This window comes from Macrosteles quadrilineatus, unplaced genomic scaffold (genome assembly GCF_028750875.1).
Source record: "Macrosteles quadrilineatus isolate MER2022 unplaced genomic scaffold, UCM_ALF_1.0 Scaffold_9__3_contigs__length_116548681, whole genome shotgun sequence".
Taxonomy (NCBI): domain Eukaryota; kingdom Metazoa; phylum Arthropoda; class Insecta; order Hemiptera; family Cicadellidae; genus Macrosteles; species Macrosteles quadrilineatus.
Window position 1 is genome coordinate 44,556,742 of NW_026542602.1, and position 25,507 is coordinate 44,582,248.

The 25,507-nt window shown below is 32.4% G+C and overlaps 1 protein-coding gene across 3 annotated transcripts in view; it reads right to left on the bottom strand.

Annotated features, from left to right (window-relative positions):
- Positions 1-25,507, bottom strand: part of LOC129002925 (longitudinals lacking protein, isoforms A/B/D/L-like) — a 111,144-nt gene that overhangs the window by 57,147 nt on the left and 28,490 nt on the right. The window contains exon 4 of one of the 3 annotated variants that reach the window (XM_054431051.1): positions 20,092-20,397. The exons of the other annotated variants lie outside the window; for them this stretch is intronic. Within the exon in view, the coding sequence (XP_054287026.1) occupies positions 20,126-20,397 (272 nt within the window). The 3' untranslated portion in view covers positions 20,092-20,125. Of the gene's footprint in view, positions 1-20,091; positions 20,398-25,507 lie in introns of those variants that run through there. 3 annotated transcript variants of the gene reach the window in all.

Genomic DNA, 25,507 nt, shown 5'->3' on the forward strand with positions numbered 1-25,507 from the left:
ACCAACTGGGTTATCTTTATTTTTCAAAGTGAACAATAGACAATATCTTTTATGGTATATCAAACCTTGCTTGCTTTTACACTGTCTTCCACATAAGCAAACCAATTCATTTCGCCTGATCATACAAAAGTTTTTATGGAGAATGAGACTTTTTTCAGTTTTAAAAGTCATTCCACACTTTATACATAACAATTCTTGTACCTTCACCTTAGGAGGAGAAGGATTTCCACACACTACTCGGTGGATGGCCAGAGCCTTTTCTGATGGCAAGAACTTTCCGCACCAACAAATGTACAGCTTGACAACTTCTTGCTTCGGACAATTTTCTTTGTGAACTACTGTATTGTTGACAACAGATCCGTCCCCACAGTCATTGCAGAACGCATCCACTCGCTTCGTCTCCTTTTTCAATGAAGTCAAAATTTTCGCATTCAATGCAGATTGTTCTATAACAAAAAGATTAAATGTTGTAGATTTTTTATACGGTATAAATTTAAGCAGATAATATAAAATATCAGGATGGTTCTTAAGTATATGGTGACCAAACAGGTCAGTTTTGAATCTATGAATTACAATTATATAACTATCTATGAGGTGGCCGATGAGGTGCAGGAGAAGGTATGACATTCTGGAGGATCCGACAACAAGCTCGGAATCAGTGTGTCAGGTACAGAGGAGGACACGATGCACAACTCATTCAATTAATAATTGTTTTGTTAAACTTAAGTTCAATAGTACAATCAGGAGAAGGGGACAGATAAGCAGAGGAAATAACTTGCTGATTAGAAAGTTTATTCGTTTATAAAACTAATAAATTAAGTACGTAGCGTAAGTCTGTATTACAAAAAAGGTAACTAGTTCTGATTTCCTTTTGGCTAGTCAGGGAAGCTAACTTAACATTCAAGAGATTCAAGAGATTTATTGTACGATTAAGTAATAAATACAATAGGTAACGTCAAAAACTCTTCTAAAATAAACAACATGTTGCCTGTTTAACAGCTGAAGACCTGTAAGAGTAGCTTTAGAGTATTGTCTTTTAATTTAATCAAAAGTCAAACATAGCTGTGATAAGTGGTATGATGAGTATAATTTTTCAATACCATTATACTTGACAGTTAGTCCTGATTTACCAATGTTTTTGTTACGGTCCCTTATCTTTTGTATAAATCCACTACCCCTGATTTTTATAAACTACACTATGTATTATTTTAAATTAATATAGATATTTACACTATCTAACAAATAAAAACACACGAAGCAGAATCTTTAAGTTAGGACTGAGGATAAAACAAAGTTATCAATCACATAATAAAATAAAATATACAAATTGAAATAACAAAGCATACAATAAACATCCTTTAAAATTGACCCTGTTGAATGAAACCCTAGGTTACCCAAAAGCTTGATAAGCACTCAAATCTATGGGAAATTAGCTAGGCACCTGTTGGAGATTTTAAAATGACAGTGGATAAAAGAACAACTAATGTTAGTGTAGACCCCTTGAACTAAAAAGATTTTAAATAACAACCATTGATAGCAAAAAAAATAGGTAGGGGCCTAATCCAAACTGGCCTCACCCTCTTTGCTTTGGTTGTGATGTGTCTTTTCTAACATACTGTACGTTTAACAAAATACCATATGTTATGTTTAATAAGTTAACTTTGTTTTTGTTTACAATCATTGTTATTTAGGATTCAATTCAGAATACACCTATTTTATTTTACACAACTATTATTTAATATGTAACAGTTTGGCGACGAGGAAAACCAGTTTTTAATTTTTTTTTACATTCTATTTATTACAATTTATTTTTTAATATGAGTGACCTAAGTTACACTGAAAGTTTGACTGATTTAAAGAAGATTAGAGTAGTAGTGAAGGGTCAGTTGTCTAAGGCTGAAAGATGGCTAGCAAACCTACAAAACATGTCAAAAGAAGTAATCAAAACCAGGATAACAACAATTGAAGATTATTGGGTAAGATTTAATTCTGTACAACAATTAATAGAAGAGAAAACTGAAGAAGCTGAAATTGAGAAAGAAATAGATTACAGAGTAGAAATGGAGGACAAATATTACAAGGTAGGTAATGGATGAGTTACAAAAACGTATGGGACAGCTTGCAGAACTACAAGTGAACACTCAAAATATTGTGCCTAGTACATCAAATTTGTCTACTCCACTACGTCGATCCACTACTTCCTCAATGATTTTCACACCATATCAGGAAAATGAATCATTCAAGAACTTCATTCGTCGATTTGAGATATTTCTATATCTACATAGCCAAGAATTGGAACCAAAGGATCAAGTGTACACAATGCTACATGCCTTAACGCCACATTTACATCAGAAACTGTATGATTTGTGCGCTCCTGAAAGTCCTTTGGATAAAACATATGCTGAATTAGTAAGTCTTTTGGCTGATTATGTTGACCCTAAACCTAGTACTTGGGCCTTACAACACAAATTTATGACAAGAACGCAAGAATCTGAAGAAACCGTAAAAATATATTCCGTTGAGCTTCAAAAGTTATCTTCAGACTGTGACTTCAACTGTAATAATTGTGGGAAATCAATTGCAAACACATTACTACGCATGCAGTTTATAAGAGGTATTAGAAATTCAGACATAAGAACAAAATTATTACAAGAAAGATCTGCTTCATCGTTTCAAGATGTAGTGAAACTTGCCTCCATTATGGAATTGGCAAAGAACGAAAGCTATATAGTAGAAGAAAACATTCATTCAAATGAGAAAATCAACAAGATAGCAGGTACAGGAACAAAACCACCCCATTTTTCTCCTACTTGGAACAAAAAGTTAAAGTCTCCATTTGAACGCCTCAAAGGTAAATGCTATCGTTGTGGATCACCTAGACACAGAGCACATCAGTGTAAATTTATCGGAGAAATATGTAAGAAATGCAACAAACAAGGGCATATTGCTAGCGTATGTTTAGGCACAAAACAAACAGAAATTCATTGTACCGAAACTGACAATACTATAGACTATTATAAGGAAGAGAAACAAGAGGTTTTTAAGATACACAACCAGAGTGCCGGTAATGACAAGTTTATGGTTGAGATACTTATTGAAGGTAAACCTGTGCGGATGGAGTTAGATACTGGAGCAGCAATAAGTATTCTACCATACTCTACCTTCAAAAGTCTCAACATAAATAAAAAGATTTTCCACACAAACATAGAACTAAGGACATACTCAAGCGAAATAATCAAACCCCGGGGTGTCGTCTTTGTAGAATGCACTTACAATGATCAGGTGTTTGTTGGGAAACTCTACATAGTGAACCAAAATTTCGATGCCATTTTCGGAAGAGAATGGATTAGAGAGGTCAAACTGGATTGGGCAGAACTTAAAACAGTTAGTAACAATACTACATCTACTGCACTCGAAGATCTTTTGGATGAATTCAAGGAATTATTTGAACCAGGAGTAGGACTCATACCTCACAAAAAAGCACACTTACAGCTTGTTGAAGGGGCAAGACCTATTTTTGTGAAGGCTCGTCCAGTCCCATATGCACTAACTGAAAAAGTAGAACTCGAGTTGAATCGTCTGGAAGAAGCTGGAATCATTTCCAAAACAGACAAGTCCGATTGGGGTACTCCAATTGTACCTGTAGTAAAGCCTAATGGTAACATACGAATATGCGCTGATTACAAGGTTACAGTAAATAAACAAATCAAAGAAGAACATCATCCAATACCTCGGATTGAAGACATTTTTGCTCAAATGAATGGAGGACAGTTGTTCTGTACTTTGGATTTAAGTAACGCTTATCTCCACTTGGAAATGGATGCTGAGAGTGCAGAAATTCAAACTTTGAGCACTCATAAAGGACAATACATAGTTAACAGACTGATGTTTGGTGTAAAAGTTGCTCCAGGAGTTTGGCAAAAGGTGATGGACGGAATCCTTCAAGACCTTCAAGGTGTTCAGTGCTTCTTCGACGATATAATAATTCAAGGAACGTCATCAAAAGAACTACTAGAAAGACTAAATCAAGTGTTTGAGCGTTTAAGGAGTCAAAATTTGAAGTTGAACCGTGACAAGTGCAAATTTTTTCAAAAGAAAATTGAATACTTAGGACATGTTATTGACGCCACTGGAATCCACAAAAGTAAGGATAAAATCACAGCAATTACAAATGCACGAAGGCCTCAAAACATACAGGAACTCCGATCTTTCCTAGGGCTTGTTAATTACTACAACCGGTTTGTAAAGAATTTGGCCACTGTTTTAAATCCTTTACATAGACTTCTAAAAAAAGGGCAGTCATTCATATGGGACAGTAAGTGTGAAGAAAGTTTCCAAAACATCAAGAAAAGAATAACAAGTGACACAGTTCTTTGTCACTTTAACCCAGACCTGCCATTGATCCTTGCAACTGACGCTTCACCAGTGGGACTTGGAGCAGTGATATCACATCGTTTCCCAGATGGAAGTGAAAAGCCTATAGCTTTTGCTTCAAGATCATTGACCAATGCTGAAAAACATTACAGCCAAATCGATAAAGAAGCCACAGGTATATACTGGGGGTTGAAGAAATTTTTTTCTTATTGCTACGGACGTCATTTCACACTCATCACGGACCATAAACCATTAGTGTCAATCTTCAATCCCAACAAGAGCCTACCGTCAATGTCAGCTACGCGACTATTCAACTACTCCCATTTTTTATCAGGATTTAACTACACAATTGAATTCAAGAGAACTGGTGACCATGGGAATGCAAATTTCCTCTCAAGATTTCCTGTGGAAGATTCAAAATTTACAAGTATTGACCAGTTTGGACATTTTCAAACAAACCAATTGAACACCATAACTATCAATCCCAAAGAACTAGCCGAAGAAACTAAGAAGGACGCATATCTAAAACAAATTCTTGAGGCTCTTGAGGAGGGTCAATCATTAGAGCCATTGGGATTTCACGATAATGAAGTTACATTACATGAAGGATGCCTCTTCAAAGGGTGGAAAGTAATCATCCCAAATTCCCTCAAGAAAAGAATTCTCAATGAACTACACTACGGGCACATTGGTATAGTAAAAACCAAAGCTTTGGCAAGAAGTTACTGCTTTTGGAGAGGAATGGATAAAGACATTGAAAACATGATTGCTGTTTGCAAGCCTTGTCGTGAGAAACAAAATTCTCCAACGAAAGAGATCAACCATCCTTGGGAACCAGCAACTCAGCCATGGGAGAGAATACATATAGATTTCATGGGCCCAACAAATGGACAACAATTTTTCATTGTTGTTGATGCCTTCTCCAAATGGGTAGAGGTAATACCCACAAAAACAGCAACTACCGATTGGACTATTAAGGAGTTGAAGAAACTTTTTAGTACTTTTGGTCTTCCAAGCCTCCTAATTTCAGACAATGGACGAAGTTTCACTTCTCTTACTTTTCAAGAGTTTCTTAAGTCATGTGGAACTCAACACAAAACGACTGCTCCGTTCCACCCATCATCTAATGGACAAGCTGAACGCTTTGTACAAACAGTGAAGAAGATGTTGAAGTCGATATTAGATGAACCAGGAACACTTGACAGTAAAATTCACAAGGCGTTAATTCAACTCCGTCAAGTACCAAACTCAACAGGAAACTCGGCATACTATCTCATGTTCAACAGACAAGTAAGAACATACCTCAGTGTTATGATACCTTCTAGAATCGAGGACTCAAAAGACAAACCTAAAGGTATAACACGCATATTTAAGGTGGGAGACCGTGTTCAAGTGAGAAACTACTACAAGGGTCAGACAAAATGGAGTTTCGGAAAAGTTACATCAAGAGATGGAAATCTACATTACAACGTTGAACTGGAGAACGGAGTAACATGCAGACGACATGTAGATCAAATACTGCGATCAAGACTTTAAAGGGGGAAAATTGATGTGTCTTTTCTAACATACTGTACGTTTAACAAAATACCATATGTTATGTTTAATAAGTTAACTTTGTTTTTGTTTACAATCATTGTTATTTAGGATTCAATTCAGAATACACCTATTTTATTTTACACAACTATTATTTAATATGTAACAGGTTGGTTGGGTTATTAATGTACAAATTGCATTGAAATAAATAATAAATACTTATTCCGTGTTTATTTTATTTTATCTTAAACATTTAAAGATGTTTTCAGTTGTCCATTTGAACAATGAAAAGCAGTGATTTGCAGACTGAATATTTTGGTCTTGTCCTGATTATTAACAAGTTCTTTGTTTACATAAATAAAGGTTAAAAACATGTGCACTGCTTTTCAATAAACGATACTTTGGTATTACAAAGGCCAAAGCGCAGCTGTTATGTTAGTTTGGGTTATAAAATAGAAAGTATGACTACTATCATTGGATTCATAAAGAAACGAGATTTATGATAACCCTACCTAACATAACCGCTACAGCACTCCGTGAAGTATGTGAGCTCCATATGATACCAAAGTACCGTACCCAATATACTTACAAATAATTCTTCAACGATGTGTGCTTTGTTAGCTGACTGTTCTTTAGTCTATGATTGACTTTTTCACATTTTGAAAATTCCTTAGTGTTTTATTATGTGGAATTAACTAAGAGTGGTTCATTTGAGTTCAGTTTATGATTTAAAAATAATTATAAACCAGTAAACCTAATTTTCAGCTGTTGGTTCAAAGTATAAGCTAGGCCTACTGGTACTAAATTGGTTGGTCAATTGAAAAACCATATTTGTCTTGCTATGATTTAGGTAGTAAAATAACCTAATTAAAAAATTCAAGGAAGAGAATAAAATAAAAACACCTTTAAAATTTGCAAAAAGGCTTAGATTAAAACACACTCTAACCAACATAAAAATGGTATTTTATTTATCACAATGTAACAAAAAAAGGTAATTTTAGAGTATAAAGAATCACACACTTTATATAAAACTAATAACTGTTAATTACAAAACAATTAACTACAAATGACAGTAAAAAGGTTGAGCGGAGGCTTCCAGGGTTGAGCCTAGTAAATTGTAATTATGTCAGTCTTAATTATGTATGTTGAGGTTAATTTATTTTAAGTCTTTGTGAGCAACAAAAAAGGACTCTCCCTACACACACAACAGTCTTTAAAGAGATCTTTGTCATTACAGTAGACTCCCTCTTATTCGGACACCTTTTAACCGGACAACGGTTTAATCGGACTACACTCCCCGGAAATTACATCTCTTTAACTGGACAATGTTTACCAGCGCATTGGTTTAACCGGACTAAATCGGCAGGAAGTGGGCGGTACTGAAACGACTGTTCTTGTGGGAAAGATTTGAGACCAGTGATCACATGTCTAAATACAATGCTCTCCTAAATTTAAGTCGAATAACACCGTAAACGGTCTGTTTTAACGAGTTTTAAGGGGCGTCGGTTTAACCGGAAAACCTGTTATCCGGACTGGCCTTGGTCCCGAGAAGTCCGAATAAGAGGGAGTCTACTGTACATTGTATTATTCCTTACATAGGCACTATGTATCATTGTGATTGTATAACTTTTATAAATATATCACATCTTATATAAACAGTCAATTATTAAACAATCTATATATGTCTGGGTGGTCAGTCTCAGATCTAAAAATGTCTGTGTAAAAACTGTTATAACAAGCTACAGTCTATAATTTTATTTTACAACCATGTAGCTATCTAAATAAGGGTGAAAACCAAAATAAACATATACTTCTAAATAAAAAGAAAATAATACTGACTAATACTGAATAATACTAACAATTGGAATATAAATGATAGAAAATGTATAAAAACAAAGGATATAAAATCTAATGAACAAATGTATATGACAAGGATTAACATAGGTAACTTAACAGTTAACATGGGTAAAGTGGTTTTAAAAACCAACAGTTTATCTAAAGACCTAATTTTAAGTTCCTTACAACCTAAATTTGGCCGCAAATGATGGCATCTGTATTGTCAATCAGTTGTAACATATAGGAATCGTGAACCACAACATTGAATAAATACAGTACCTACTTAGATAACAGTAGAAAGCTAAAGTAAGTTTCTATAAGCAATGTGTTTTTGTGTATAGTAAACTAACAAATCTCTCAATATTAGTAATTTGAAGATAAAACCTGGAATAATCAGGCACATACATAAAAGGCACTTTTATGTATTGGTTCCATACTGGTTACACAAATGTACAAAATACTTATAGGTACTTAAAGAATAGTAATTAAGTAAATATGCCATAATCAAATACACATTCTGATCAGTTTAAACAGGTGGATATGAGTTTTTTGACAAGTTTACAATCAAAACAGGTACCTTATTTATTTAAACCTAATTACAAACAGAATTTCAAACAGAGAAATAGATTGTTCATAATTCTGTAAAGGTTTTTAATCCAATACAGTAACTATAGTTCAGCCGCTTAGAAAGCGACCTCCTCTAGCATTGGTTTAGCATTAGCGCGCAGGTCGTTTTCTAAGCGGCCGAACTATACAATTTTGATCATGTTAAAACAACGTTGAATGCTGTTATATAAATCCATTAATTAGATTGAACCTTAAAAACAGCTGATTCAAATATAATTACTGCCAACATTTTACTGGTTATAACAAAAAGTAAGAAATCATTAAAAATGGTTAGAAGTTACAAAAATTGAAAATGTTATATTAGTAAAACAAATTAATCTTTTAATTTATTTTGCATTGTGTATTGTTGATATTACTAAAAATACTGATTATCGTTTGTCTGAAAATTATAATTCTGTTGTACATTAACTAACTTTTCAATCTTAACTATGTAATATATAAATACTAAGACAGAAAAAAGGAAACACAACTATCTTTTTGCATTTCTGAATGCTAACAAATGACATCTTGTCAATAATATCACAATATTCCTCACTTAAGGAAACTGAAGGCACAGGAACATTTCACCCAACATCTATGCATGTTAAGTATGACTACTGTATGGTTATCTTCTGAACACTTTAGTACCAGTATTGACCAAATACAAAAATATGTTTTAGACATAATAATGTTTGCTGGGTCCAGTAGTTTGTGGAAGTGTGTTAAAGGATTTGATCTGTCTGCTTCCTTAGTCGTATTTATAACTGTTATTCCTTAACTTTATTCCTTTTCAATGGGTTTCATCTTTTTGAAATGGCAAAGATTTATTAATCTTTTTATCGATAGAATGTTTTTATTCTATAATCTATATTAATTATATGGAGGGAATATGTCGACAATATTCCTCTTCATCGTCAGAACTCCCGTCATCTTGAAACACAAGGACAGAATTCACGTGTTCAACTTCTTTTGTTGGTGTAGACCAATCATTAAAGTCTTCAGTGATTTTACTCACTATTTCTGAAGGGTTTGTTGAATTGTCATCATTAACTTTACTATCATCATCACTGTCCCAGGCATCACTCAAGTTGGCACCAACTAATTCTGTATCTCCCTGCTTCTCTTCTTTACTTTTACTTACTGAATTAACATCCTTCTTTTCAATTGTACTTAGTGACTTAACGTCCTCTTTTTTAATCATGTTCACTGACTTTACATCTTCTTTTTTATTTGTGCCCAATGACTTAATGTCTTCCTGTTCACTGATTTTACCATCTGGGTTATCTTTATTTTTCAAACTGAAAAATATACAGAATCTTTTATGGTAGCTCAAACCTTGCTTGTTTTTACACGGTGTTCCACATATGCAAACCAATTCATTTTGCCTGAACTTACAAAAGTTACTATGGAGAATGAGAGTTTTTTCAGTTTTAAAAGTCATCTTACACTTTTCACATATCAATTCTTGATTTTCACACACTATTTGGTGGAGGTCCATAGCCTTTTGGGACGGCAAGAACTTTCCACACCAACAAATGTACAGCTCGACAACTCCTTGCTTCGGACAATTATCTTTGTGAACTACTGTACTGTTGACAACAGATCCGTCCCCACTGTCATTGCAGAACGCACCCACTCGCTTCTTCTCCTTTTTCAATGAAGTCAAGCTTTCCACATTCAATGCCGATGGTTCTATAAAAAAAAATATTAAATCAATGTTGTAGATTTTTTTTTATATAACTTTAAGCGGAAAATATAAAACATCAGGATGGTTCTTAAGTATATGATGACCAAACAGGTCAGTTTTGAATCTATGAATTACAATTACATAACTATCTATGTGGAGGCCGATGTGGTACAGAAGGTATGACATCTTAAAGGATCCATAAAAGGTTTGGAATTAGTGGTACAAAGGAGGGCACTTCGCATAACACATTCAATTAATAATTGTATCGTTAAACTTAAGTTCAATGGCACAACCAAAAGTGGGGATGACAGAGCAAAGGAAATAACTGGCTGATTAGAAAGTCTACGGTATTTGTTTATATGTTTTAAGTTCCTTACAACCTAAATTTGGCCGCAAATGATGGCATCTGTATTGTCAATCAGTTGTAACATATAGGAATCGTGAACCACAACATTGAATAAATACAGTTACCTACTTAGATAACAGTAGAAAACTAAAGTAAGTTTCTATAAGCAATGCGTTTTTGTGTTTAGTAAACTAACAAATCTCTCAATATTAGTAAAATGAAGATAAAACCTGGATAATCAGGGAAAAACATAAAAGGCACTTTTTGTATCGATTCCATACTGGTTACAGATATGTGCAAAATACTTAAGGTACCATAAGAATAGGTAGTAATAAAGTAAAAATACCTTAAACAAATACTTATTCTGATTAGTTAAACCAGATGGATATGAGTTTGTTGACAAGTTTACAATCAAAACAGGTTCCTTATTTATTTAAACCTAATTACTTATATCATGAATTTAAAACTGAGAAATAGATTGGTCATAATTCTGTATAGTTTTAGGTAAATCCAATACAGTAACTACAATTTGTGCATGTTAAAATAATGTTAAATGTCAAGTTCACTAATTGGATTGAGTCTTAAAAACAGCTTATCTGATCCAAATATAATTACAAAAAAATTACTGGTTATAACAAAAAGTAAGAAATCATTAAAAATGGCTAAAAATTGAATAATTGGAAGATGTAAATTAACCATTTAATTTATTTTGCATTGTGTATTGTTGATATTATAAGAAAAACTGATTATTGTTTGTCTGAAAATTATAATTATGTTGCACATTAACTCTTTTAAATCTTAACTAGGCCTAATATAAATACTAAGAAAGAGACAAAAAAAGAAACACTAGGCAACTGTCTTTTTGCATTTCTGAATGCAAACAAATTACATCTTTGTCAATAATATCACAATATTTCTCACTTAAGGAAACTGAAGGCATAGGAAAATATCACCCAACATCTATACCTGTTATCTTATGACTACTGAATACAGGGTGAATAAAAAGTCAAGACCCCCCCCCATCTAATATTTTTCCAAGTAATATTACAGAGATATCCTTTAGGTGGTCGTGCAATCTTAGCAGGAAGTTTCATTTTATGATTTTGAAATTTTTGAGTGTCCACCCAAAAGGGGGGATTTGGGGGGCAACTCACATATTTTAAATGTAAACCCCCTGCAAGTGACACCTCATTTTGAAGGGTTTACAAAAACTTAAAGAATGGTGAAAACTAGAGGTCGCTATCTCTTCTCTATCCAAAATGGTAGCCCATCAAATGTTGTGGAAAATCAATGGTAAAATTGGGTCGTAATGGTAATATTGGTTACCATTTTGAATAGAGAAGAGATAGCGTCTAGTTTTCACCATTCTTTAAGTTTTTGCAAACACTTCAAAGTGAGGTGTCACTTGATGGGGGTTTACATTGAATCATTTTTAGTTGCCCCCAAAGTCCCCCTTTTGGGGGGGCACTCAAAACTTTTAAATGTAATTCCCCATTTTTAGTGACACTTCGTTTTGAAGTGTTTTCAAAAACTTAAAGAATGGTGAAAACCAGAGTTCGTTGTGGCCTTAACAAATAACTTGTAATTGAGTTTAAACAGATTGATGAAGGCAAAGATGAATATAAGAGTGAGGATTGAAAGGGAAAAAGATAAGTCAGGTAAAAAATGAAAAACGCTAGATTTTTATAATAATGGTATTTTATAAACAACTAATTTGAAACGTTATCTTAAACATTATGTAACATCTCACAAAAACCAACATTGTCTGTTGAACCTCCTTTGCCCAATATCAAACAAAAAATGCTTCACTTATTTTTAACTCCAATGTATATTGGGTAAGAATTTCACAAATCTAAAAAAATTAAAGCTAAGTGAAAATGCTTGGAGCTCCACTAGAAACTTTCACAGTTTTACTATCTTGCAACTGTTGCTGATGTTTTAAAGCTAAATGACTTTTCAAATTTCCTTTCCGTGCAGTTTTCAAGGGACAGTACGGGCAGGAGAATTGAGGCAGTTTTCCACAGTGGTAAGTTTTATGATTGTACAAAGATGCCGTGTGTGAGTAGATTTTACCACATTCACAGACATACTTCAAATTTTGAGGCTTCTTCCATTGAAACACTGATCCTGTAGGAAAGTCAAAAAATCTTTCATCATAAAGCCACACATTACATGAAATATAAATTTTAAAAAACTTTTTAAACACTGCGTTTTTAAACAAACTGAAAAGTAGAAAACAATTTATAAATATGTGGAGATAATAAATACTTGTAAGATTTCAAGCGAAAAAGGTGGGCATGCAATAGCTAATTTAAAATTATTATCTTCACCTATTGAACTATTATTATTGTATGCACCCCACTTTATTTGTTTTAAATCTTACAAGTATTTATTCTCTCTACATATTTATAAATAGTTTTCTACTTATTATTTTGTTTAAAAACATGGTATTATAATTTTTTTTTTTATTTAGCCTATAGATAATTTTTACATTTTTTATTCTTTAATGTGTAAATATATTAAATCTATTTTATATAGCCAGTTAAAATGTAACCAAAACCTTTTTAACTGTATTTAGATGTTGTTGGCTACTCTTAATCCTTAAACTTTTGAATCTCTGGGAAACAGGACCTGTACCTCTGCTCTTTGAACAAACTGTCAAATTAAAGTATTTACAGCTGACTTCATTTGATATATTTAGGCTACATTCTTCCAAAACGTAAATAATGAAAATTTTGAAGCCCATGGGGCGTAGCCCATGGAAAATATGAAAATAAAATGATATAGTATTGCATTGTCATCCTTTTGTGAGCTATGTTTCAAGTTTCAAGTCTCTAGCACATCGGGAAGTTAGTTTAAAATTGATTGCGAAATTTCTACCGAACAGAAAAGAAAGCGAGCTAATATAAACGTTTTAAAACATACCAGATCACTTGGAACTGATCATAATTTTGTAAAGCTAATTAAAATTTTAAAACCGATAGTTATTACAATTTTGATATAACCCATTTAGGCTACTGACATTCCAAAAAGTTTAGGTTTTTTTTCTATAGATCGAGATTTTTATTGGAAAAAAAATTCAAATGACTCGGTTTAAGGCTAGTTTAGGTCTAAATATGGGTTGTATTAGCAAGCAAATTTGAACCAAGGATAAGCTTATAATAATTATTTAAGAATATACCAAGGATAAAAATATGTGTCCTAATTTCAATAAGTCGTGGAATTCATTATGTTCAGTAGTCTTTGGAAAATTCAATTTATTGATTCAGTTTTGAAACAATTTTTGCCAAATTGTGTTGTAAAAACATGGTAAATTAAATTTGTAGTCACAAACTGTAACAGCTTAAGATTTATTAATAAATTATAGCCAAGTCAAAGAGTTGTTAGAAGTTATGGAATAAATATTACAAGTCTTTAGAAAGAAAAGCTAATATGACCTTCAATCCAGTTTTCCATTTTAAAAGGTCTTAAATGTGTTTGGTTTTCTTAGAGATTGGAACAAACTGGATCACTGGTATTTTATACATCTTTTTTATTTAATCTTTAAAATAAAATAATCAACCTTAAATGTACGTAACCCTGCTACACTTAATTTAACACTGTGATGTATAATCAACATTTCACTGGAGAAAATTTCTACAACTGTTAAGTAAATCGTTGACTTGGGATAAAAACAATTGAAAATTTTTTAAATAATTTTATTTAAGCTTGCAACAAGAGTGTTAATATCCGAGGGATGCATCATCAACATATGTTTCTTCAGGTTGCCTTTATAGTTGCTGCGGTAAGAGCAACACTGACATCGGAACTGCGGAGGTTTTCCGCAATGATACGTCTTGTGGTTGTACAGAGAAGCTGCATGGGAGTAAGTTTTGCCGCACACACATGCAAACACTTTTTGACCTAAAACAACAAGAGGCTAAGGTTCGGTTCATAGTAATGATTCAGGTGTGGCAAGAATAAATTGGATTTTACATTTTTTGCAGCTAAATTGCAGTGTATCAAGGGAGTTTTATGTAGTGGTGCAAAGTAGAAACTTAAGTTTCAAGAGGTACGATAGAAATGTAATTACATATGATTAAGTGCAAACTGGGAGTAAAAAATGTATTTTGTAAAATCTCTTCTCATGTAAGATTTTCTAAAGTAAATTTTAAAAATGTAGGCCTAATGGCAATAATTTATTTTTTTGGGCAGAGTCCTTGGATTTGAGTGGTCACCCAAATAGGCTATGTTAATCAAGCTTATAAAATTCATTTTCTGAAAAACAAAATTGTGCCCCAAAATACCAAATCGCCTCTTTGGAGAATATTACTGTAGTGTATGATAGTTGAAGTAAATTAATTATAAACTTTATATTTCTTAAACACATCATTATGATTGTTACCCTGAACTCCATATCTGTTAGAAATTTGCATGTCCCCTGTCCATTATCATTAGAAATTTGCAGTTTCTAGTCATTTAAGTTTAAAGAGGTTTAAAATTAAATGTTACAATGGTTCACACATTTATTGGTATAATATCATCTCAGTAAAAAACAAAACAATGTTTACAAATTATTTCAAAGTCAGTAATTTTTTAAAAAGCACATGTTTATTTTTTAGATAGAAACTGTTGGAAGTTCTCCATATGTTTTGCTCCGACGTGTTTTTTCAAGTTCCCTTTATACTGTGCTTTGTATTCACAGTATGGGCAGCAGTATTGCTTTGGCAAGCCGCATTGAGCCTTATGGTTGGTTAATGAAGACCTTAACTTGTATGATTTTCCACAACTGCACGCAAAAGGTTTATCCAAATCCTCCTGGTCTTTGAAGTGTCTAATGATTACTGAAATGACCAAATTACGAGACAAATTAATACTGTATGAATCATTATCAGGAGTAAAATTAATGTTAAAACCATAAACATTTACTTGTTCCTATGATACAAATCTAGAGCCAATGAAGCAGTTAGAAAATTCCCTCGGAAGACATTTAATTTCTTCAAATGCATTAGCAAAATCAATAAGGATTTAGAAAGAATCAACCAAACAAAATTGTTTTATACTTTAATTATCACAGGGTTAAACATTTTAATTAACATTTTAAGTAACAATTGCAAAAACGATGCTAATACAAATAGAAAATGATAATACAAATCAATTACCCTCAAGGTACGTGCAACCTAACATTAGAAAAACCTAGTTGATTTTTAACATCACATGGGCATTCACTAGTCAGTGGCGTTCTGACGATAGAGCGTTGGATGCTTAAAGTAAATATGTCTCTTCAGGTTCCCTCTTTGGCATGACCGATATTCACAATATGGGCAGGAGAACTTGGGTTGAATACCGCAGTGGTATTTCTTATGGTTATAAAGCGAAGCATAGTGGAGGTAGCACTTTCCACATTCTTTACAAACATATTTGGCGTCTTTACTTGTCCCTGTCCATAAGGAACTGCTATCTGAAAAAGGCTTTTCCTAGTACAATATGATATGTTGCACATTATTACGGAATCAATGTTGCATTAAGCTGTGATGATATTAATTTATCATAAATTGTTATAAAAGAAACTTTGGTTATTTAAGAGATGAGTATTCTTAATTTTCAACTGTATTAATTATGTAAATATTACAGAATATATTTAAAGTACGAGTACTCTAAAAAAAATCATTTACATAAATAATATTATAAAAGTATTCATCAAAGTTTAACTGTTGTAGCTAACAAAAAGTCCAAGAGTAAAACGTAAAATGTAAGGAATTTTTTGTAAAGTAAAAAGTAGGAAATAAACCATACACAGATGATTTGTATTTTTCAATAGAAATTAAAGTCTGCAAATAAACAAAAGAAAAGGCATATACTTTTGTTGAAACAAGTTTTTTCTATACTCCATTCAAAAAATGTAGGAGGTTTTAGGGGAATAAATCTATGCCCTAAACTTAAACCTATCTTTAAAAATAATAGCTCGACAGCTGAGGTTTGCGAAAATATAAACCAGCTGAGAAAAAGATACAAAAAAAGATCCAGTAAAAGTTCAACAATATAACAGAACGTATTAGGAGAACCTAATACACATGTTATTAGGAGAACCTAATAATATTAGGAGAACAAGTCGAATTGACAGTGTAATTTTCAAACACCCTTGACATTTTTTTACCCTTAATCACAAGTTTTTTTGAACCTCTAACAAAGTCAACATTGATGATCCCCGTGAGAGATTTTTAATCGAGATTCTACTGTACAAATGAACCCGACACTAGTTCACTTAGTTAGTTCCAGCGGGGACCTTTGAGGAGTCAAATCTGTCGGGGTTAACACATCCCCACTTAACTGCGGATACAACAGTTTTTCCGGGTGTTTTCCGCACACATGACGTTTAAGAGTTCCCTTCTGAGAAGATCTGTAAGGGCAATACATGCAGCCGAACTGCCTTTCCTTGCCACAATGGTAAGTCTTGTGGTTGTACAATGAACTTTGATGAAGGTAAGTTTTGCCGCAATCACACCGAAACTGACCGTTGTTACTCTTCTTGCTCAAGCTGGTCAGTAAGGATGCCAAATCTGCAAGTCAATCCAAATTCATAACATATACAAATTTTTGATACAGATTTTTTGTTTTAAAATGTTGAATTTGGCCTAAAATAGATTTTTTGAGACTTAGAAATTAATTGTACACAATTTAAAAAAAGACATATTTAGGTCTTCAAGCCTTCGTGAGTGTAGAATGAACTAAAACCGGAAAATGGGAAAGTCAGGAACGTTCTTTAGATTTTCTGTAAAAGGTAAACAATACTATTATTTTTGTCATCTATTACTTCCTCGTCCAGTCGCTGTTAATGGGAGGGCAAGATCAGTGTTATTTCACTCGCCTTCTTATAGTTCAAACAACGTAACAAAAATAATGCGGTATTCTAAGCCATTTATTATCAAGATTAATCATGATGCTCGCTATTACATAGAAAGACACTACTGTATAAGCGGGATTGTTTTTTAATTCACCTGTTTTAACCAATTCTGATAAAAATGAAAGGACACTCTCACTAATCTACTACCAAGGTAATTGGTGACACTTCAGTAGTCCTATTAACCCCATTGTGTTAAATAATGCCTACCTATAGAATGGGCTTCATTACCAAAGATTAATTATTACTTTAGTCAAGACGTACTCATAATCACATATAGAAATCCCAATGTATCAAGAACTTTGGTAATATCTCTATAAAAAGTTAGTAAAAAATGTTGGCAGATTTTATCATACTTATTCTTTAGATGCATTTACGTAACTTGACATACTATGATAGCAAGAAATTTAAGTGCTATTTAAACTTGGATCTTATATTTATAATAATTACAACTAACAACAAGTCTATTGGTTTGCAAGGAATTCTACCATGATAAGGAAGGAAAAGTTCAAACATTTTTAGGCCACATTTTTATATACATTTCAACAAGAAATAGAGTGTGAAGGCAACATCAACTTTTATTAATAGTAATATCTAGGCTAAATAATTGTAATTTGACTTTTCCAACCAAAATATTTTATAGCACAAAACATTTGCACAACTTGGCCCCCAAAAAATTAAGCCACACAAACTTTAGTAGTGAATAGTAGCCCTACATTGTTTAGCAAAACTCAATTTCAAATTTTTGCTTGTCAAACTTTGGTTCAAAAATAAAAGAAAATATAGGCCTATCACATATATGAATGCGGAAAAATTTTACGTGACTTCAATTTTCTTTAACTGAAGAAAAACTAAAAATTTAACATCAAATTCAACACAAAAAATGTAAAATGTGATTAAACAAATGAAAATTTAACGATGAATGCTATTGCAAATATGCAAACTCAAACAAATCTATGAAACCCTTTTCAGTGGTTTCTTCTCAGGAAATACAGTCTCAAGATTTATAAAGTTGTCGGAATGAATGGTGACCATGTGCCTCTTCAATGTGTCCTTCCTAGGTCCTCGATAACTACACAGGTTACAAGCAAATCGCTTTTCTTTCCCGCAGTGATAAGTCTTATGGTTGTACAGCGACGCTTGGTGCTGGTAACTCTTTCCACAATCACACTGGTAAATCCCAGAGATCTTCATACTACACCACTGAAGAGATTTCCAGTTTTCTGCAATTAACACATGTAAAGTCTGCTGGATAGTAAAATACAAACATAGTTCCTTGGAAAACTTGCTTTTAGCTACACTACTGAGAAATAGATACAATAACCTAAATAATCTGGAGCCTGCTGTAATCCATCTAGATCCCATCTCTAAAAGTAATACCTTAAAAGAAATTGTATGTACTCACAGAGAAGTAATAGGCAGAGAAAAACATTTAATGGTACACTTAAGTGGTGTCTAGGACGAACTCCAATTCCCCCCCCCCCCCCCATTTACTTAAACGAGGAAAACCCTGTGCGATAGAAATTCCCACAAAGTGATTGCTTCTTGGGCTTTTTCTTGCTCGTGACAAGTATATTTCCCACACAACATCCTAGAACTGAAGCTCAAGGTAGTTTCATAAGCAAGTTTTCTTTGTACTTTACTTCTCTGTGATGTACTGTATGCTAATATTTTTATAGTACGTACAGGTAGAATCCCACACAACACTGAACTTCAGTACAAAAGTACTGGCAACTGGTGATTGGAAATTGAAACATTGCAACTGGCTCTTAAAAATTACACACAAAAGGTCATTGATCTTAGACTGCAATTATTTCCTTTTATTATTGGCTGTTAACTTTTTGCAGGAAATTTGGCTGTCTCAAATTCACTAATTGGAATGGTATCTTGATGGTTCAACCTTTTTGCCAGTTACAGTTGAGTTATGAGGTTGTACTGTGTTCTATTTCCATAAATTATGACCAAGTTTTAGGAAAAGAAATTTCAATCGGACTGTGAAAAAGTGTATAGCCTACTGTAAAATACCATAGTCTTTCTAATGTGCAAACCTTTTTTCCTCACTACACACTAAGCAGATTATTAGGCTACCTTAATCTTTTTAGACCAGAAAGTCGTTGTTTACAATAGGGACAGGCAAAGACAGCTGGAGTACATTAAAGCCAGCTGGATTGCAGTAATCTTGATGGTCAAGTTACAAGAGTGCTATGCTGCTGACAAAGCAGAACATTTTTTTGTGTAAAATAATGAGCACCAAGAATCCACACAAGTAAATTGGGTTAAGTAATCATAAACAAATTTATCAACAATTATTTATTTCCCAAAATGATGAATAAAACAAATCTTAAAACTTAATTCAGACCGAAATACTTTGGTTTATCTTAAAGCTAGAAGACTCAACACAAATACAAACAAAACAACTTCTTTACCAGCATTGTATGTTTTATTTAATTACCTGGACGCACAAAAAATACGTCAAATAACACTTGTAATTTATATATTTACACTTATACTATTTACTCACAAGATGTTAAATACATATAAAAGATGGTAAATGGTGATCGATTTTGGTTGGACACTTACCATCTTTTATAGCCTATTATGTATTTACAGTCTTGTGAGTAAACAAAGTGTAAATATATTATTACATGTGTTAGGCCTATTTGACATATTTTTGTGCTTTCAAATACCAACAATAAAAAGCTGCCTCCCAAAAAAAAAAAAAAAAAAAAAAAAAAAAACAGTACAATGGTTATCCAAAGCCTTAGAAATTAAATATAATAGACTCGTCAAGACCTTTTTCAAAGGAACATGCGTTACTAGTCTAAAATCAATTGCTGTGAACAAAAAAAGTCCTAAAACAAATTTATTTTTTACTAAAAATATCTAAAGGAAGAGGTTGTTCAGGATGTTTCACTACCATATGACGCTTCAAGTTGCCCTTCATAATGGATTTGTAAGGGCAATACAAGCATGCGTATTTTGCTTCTTTTCCGCAGTAGGCCTGCTTGTGTTTCCGCAGCGATTCCACCTGTTCAAACCATTTGCCGCAGAGTTCACAACGGTTGTCTGCTGAGTTGTTAGCAGTGGACATTTTCAAACGAGGTTTGGGAGTAGCATTCTGCCAGAAAAGCAAGTCTGAAAAACAAAAGCTTTTGAAAGGATATCTTACTATAATTAAATGTGTAATAAAGTGTGAAGTACAGTAGACTCCCTCTTATTCGGACTCCTCGGGACCGAGGCCAGTCCAGATAACGGGTTTTCCGGTTAAACCGACGGACCCAAAAACTCGTTAAAACGGACTGTTATTCTACTTAAATTCAGGAGAGCATTGTATTTAGGCAAGTGATCACTGGTCTTAAATCTTTCACACAAGAAAATTTGTTTTAGTACTGCCTTGCCTACTTCCCGCCAATCTAGTCCGGTTAAACCAATGTGCTGATAAAAATTGTCCGGTTAAAGAGATGTCATTTCTGCCGAGTGTAGTCCAGTTAAACCAATGTCCGGTTAAAAGGTGTCTGGATAAGAGGGAGTCTACTGTAATGGAATTTTCTAGGATGGAGGTTGTGTGGGATATGTGATGATGGAATTGTTTGTAATGGAAGGTGAATTGAATTTTTATGAAATTTTGTATTGGATTGGAATTTTATGAGAGATGTGTAGGTATTTACAATTTTTAAAGAAGATTTAATAAAGAGTTAGATTGAAATTCATCTTACTTCTTAGGACATTGGTGCAATAATTAGAAATCTTAAGAAAAGGTAATATGTGGTGAATTGAAGCATAAAAAAGGTGTAGAGCTAATTTCAAAATAAGTGTTTTAGTTTTTGAGCTGATTTACTTTGAATGAACCGATTCCATAATGGATGGTTTTTAAGATTTTGTGATGGCCTATCACTTTTTTTAATATTTAAAACTTATAAGCCTCATCTAAAGTGTTTTTTCATCATTTAAATTTTTCATTAGGACTTAATAGTAAATAACCTGACTCAAAAATATACCAGATGATATATTTGCTAATACCATAGATAAAAGGAGTATAGACATGTCTATACTCCTTTTATCTATGCTAATACTTAAATAAAAAGCATTTACACGTAAAATGAAACTGTGTTAAATGTGTGAATGAATTGTGAATTTAAAATACAGCATGAGAAAAAAGTACAATAATAACCACTGAAAAAGCAACTGATGATCAATCAAAAATAAAACACACTAAAGCACAAAAACCGATCATCATGCATTTTTATTCCCAATTTTAAAATGTGATTCGATATTATATTCAATCAAATAAATTCGGATAAAGTGATGATAATGATGTCACCATTCTAAATTAATCCAAAGTGGGTGTTCAATGTTTAAACTCAAAATGAAGTGATCCTTCAAAGTATATGGTTGATAAAAAACTCATGAATTATCTTTTTTTCTAATGTGGAGGTCAATACGAACAGGATCTATGGGATTCTTGCTTTTCTATGTTTCCAGCTCTTAGAAAATGTTCAACCAATTTCTGCACGTACACGAGTAAAAAAAATTCTTTGGGTAAAGTACATATGTGCAAATTTTAAAAGCAGATTGAATTGATCCGTGGATTATCAACAACATTAGTGCTAGTACAGAAACAAAATTTGCAATAAATTTTATTTATTATCTGAAGTTTTAATTACAAATTTCAATTAGAATTTTCCTTTTTATTTTTTTATTGTTTTAGTATTTTAAAAGATTAATACAATAGAAATACAATGCACTGAATTTTGTAGACTTTTGCAAACCATAAAATAAGACTTGGGCAAAAAAATATTTTTAATGATTATTTTGAGTCATTACTAAACTGAAAACTTTGCAAAGGTATCAATAAAATGTATAAGAAACAATCAACAATATGTATTTTTCTCTTTCCTCAATACACACACACATTTTTTGTAGATAACTTACTATAACTACCATAAGAAAACCCACTACAGTATTTGATATACCCTGTAATAACAATTGAATCAAATGATTTTAACCTATATTTTCTTAGTTATTAATTTTTTCTTATTTTCTAAAGAAGAAAATATAGGAATGGGTTACATTATAGGTTAAAGTTCATCTCCTTTTTAACAATTATTTCTTGGTGGCTAAAGAAGTATGAATATGTCTGGCTGAAACTATATTTTACTTTTAGTTACATGGCCATCCAAATTTAGAATCTCAACAAATAATAAAACCTATAACCTAACAATTAAATTTTAAAAAACAAAGGTTTATTTTACACTTGTGCATAAATAAATATAATATATTTAAAGCAATGTGCACAACCCCAAATTGTTTGTCTAAAACGTATAAAACCTACATTTTAACAACAAACAAAAATAGTGTTTATTTAATTACCTGTTAGACCAAAATTTATCCTTTTTAATATTTTTAATCAAACTAAAACTTGATTATTATTTATTACTGGGATAACACTGAAAATCTTATATATCACACATAAATTAACACATTAAAATTTTCTAACCAAGAAAAGACTTAACTATTGCAAATATTTTTTTAGATCATTACCCTACTCGCCCCTGTTCAACCCTGTTTCAAATTGGTATTTCAATCTTTCAAATTTAAACAATTAAAAATTAATTTTAATAAAACAAATTTAATTAATGTAAAATCACATTTTATGATCAGCCCTTTATCATGTTCACCCTGTAAATAATAAAAAAAATATTATTAATTTACTGTAATTTAACGATTATGTAACATTTTGTTCACTTAAAATATTGAATAAAAATTAAATATTAATAAATATATAGGCCTATGTATTTAAATAGTTTGAAAATATTAAAATAATTAGGTCTAATTAGAAAAAATATTAAAATATTAGGATATTTGGTTGATTAAAATATAATTGTGAAAATATATTTTTTATATACAGTTAACCTGAGGTACAGTTTAACCAATTGACATTATTTTTGCATAGAACTAGATGCGTTCTCAAAGTGTGACTCATGTGCTCTTTTCCAAGTCTGAGATTCAGTTGTACTCTCGGAATTTCCTCGGGCAGGACTGCTGTCTCCGAGAAAGTCATCGTTAGTTCTATGTATGGAGAATATGTGTTTCCTTAGATTCCCTCGCTGCCAAGTCCTATGAGGACAGTGAGGACAGCGGAACTGAGGTTGTTTTCCGCAGTGATAGGTCCTGTGATTGTACAAAGAGGCTTTATGATGATAAGTCTTTCCGCACTTGCACAAATACATAGTTACTCCGTCTTGAGTCACTGTTTCGGGGTATTTGCCTCCGTACAATTCTGGAAAATGAGAAATGTAATGGAGATCAATGCAAGGATAAAGTACATTAAAGGTTAGAAAATTTTATTTTTGAATTATATTATGGCTTAGTGTTTGATTATTACAATATTGTTTGGGAAAAATATATGATTATTATTATAGGCTTCAATTATTAGATTAAAATGTAACTTACTACTTCTCCCTTGAGTTTGAATGGATTATTTTATTTGTTTAATACTGTGAAAATTAACCACAAAAGTAGGACTAATCACCTGTTAAGAAATTTAAGTTGTTGAAGAATCGATTTGTCAATGCACAAACTTTGTATAAATTTTTATTTTTTAATAAATTTATTTCTTCTCAATTCTGATACAGTACACAGTTATAATAAGTGAATAGGCCAATGTATAAAGATTTATTACTTGAAAAAAACATATTTTCTAGTGTAAAGAATGTTACTTTTTATTTTGTTAGAAATTTTGTTAGAGTTTTGCAATATCTGTTTTTTGGAACCCGTCATAACACATTAAAAGATATAAAAGTATTAGGTAAACACATTCAACCAAGTAATCAAATCATATAGTTCTTCTTATTAGCTAACTAGATAAAAACTTGTTTTAATTGTTTGACAGTTTATCTTGGGGGGAATCCTGTTCTAGTTAAAAAAATTAAATACGGTAGTAAAATATCTAAACCTTCCAATATAAACAAAGTTCATTTATACGTCTTATAGGCTACTTTTTTCCAACAAAACTCTATTCATAGAATGGGGAAAACACAATTACACACACACAATTACATATCACAAATTTACTCATCTTTGGTACAAAGTTATCACATAACGGTTGTTACAAAGTTTCAATAAGGCCAGACCAGCCCCGAGTCCTTGTGTTGTGTCAGGAAGTGCATCTTAAGGTTGCCTTTGCGAGCAGACAGGTGCGGACACGCCGGACACTTGAACTGAGGCACTTTCCCTCCGCACTCAAACATCTGATGGTTCCACAGGGACTTCTTGTGCGAGTACTGCTTGCCACAATCGCAAACAAACGAACCTGCAAGTCTGTACATGTTACTGACCAGTTACAAATCCAAACGTTATTCGTTTAGGAGCTACATGGCTAAGATTGTACACCGCAAGTCATTTTTTCTTAGTTGTAACAGATGCTGTGACTTAAAAACGTGTAACTTAAGAGAAAAATGCCAAGAATTAAAGTTTTAAAATTATTAATTCTATTATTATTATTATTATTATTATTATTATTATTAATTCTAAAATTATCATAAATTATAAGTTCCATTAGAAAAATCATAATTGATGGCCAAATTTAAAAAATGGCGGCTAAAATTATTTTTTTAATTTTGATCAACAGGTTTTTAAATAAAAAAATCCAAGGCAGTCACAATTTAACATTTTTTATAAGTTATCTCATAAATTTTGAATAAAACTGCTGGCAAACTTACATCAATCACCCTGTATAGGTTCTTTGGAATAGTTCCCGCTCCACTACACCACTGTGTTTGAATCAATGTGTAAAGAATTATCTTAAGTAAGTTCAGGTAAGTACATAATGTGGAATGATATTTCACTCAAGAATGGGAGGAGTTGATCCACCTCCAGAAACGTTGTGTGGTTTTAAACACAAGAAACATTGGAAAAGTCAGGACAATAAAAATAGTTACATCTTATTAGATTTAGCAATAATGTTTCAACCCTACCCATCATCCTTTCCCTATAAAAAAAAAACATTGTCAGGGATCAACCACTCTTTCCGAAACGACAATCGAAAAGTAGACCGAGAACTCTTCGAGCAAGGTATTTTCGACACAGATTACTAGAAACAGCCAAACTACTATTGCTAGCCAACAAGGTTAATCTGTAATACAGTATCTGCAATATCTCTGGCTACTGAAGTAGGCTAACATTTTGGTATCACACTGACTCTTAAGCTTTTCAATCAAAATTTAATCAAACCTCAGAATATACC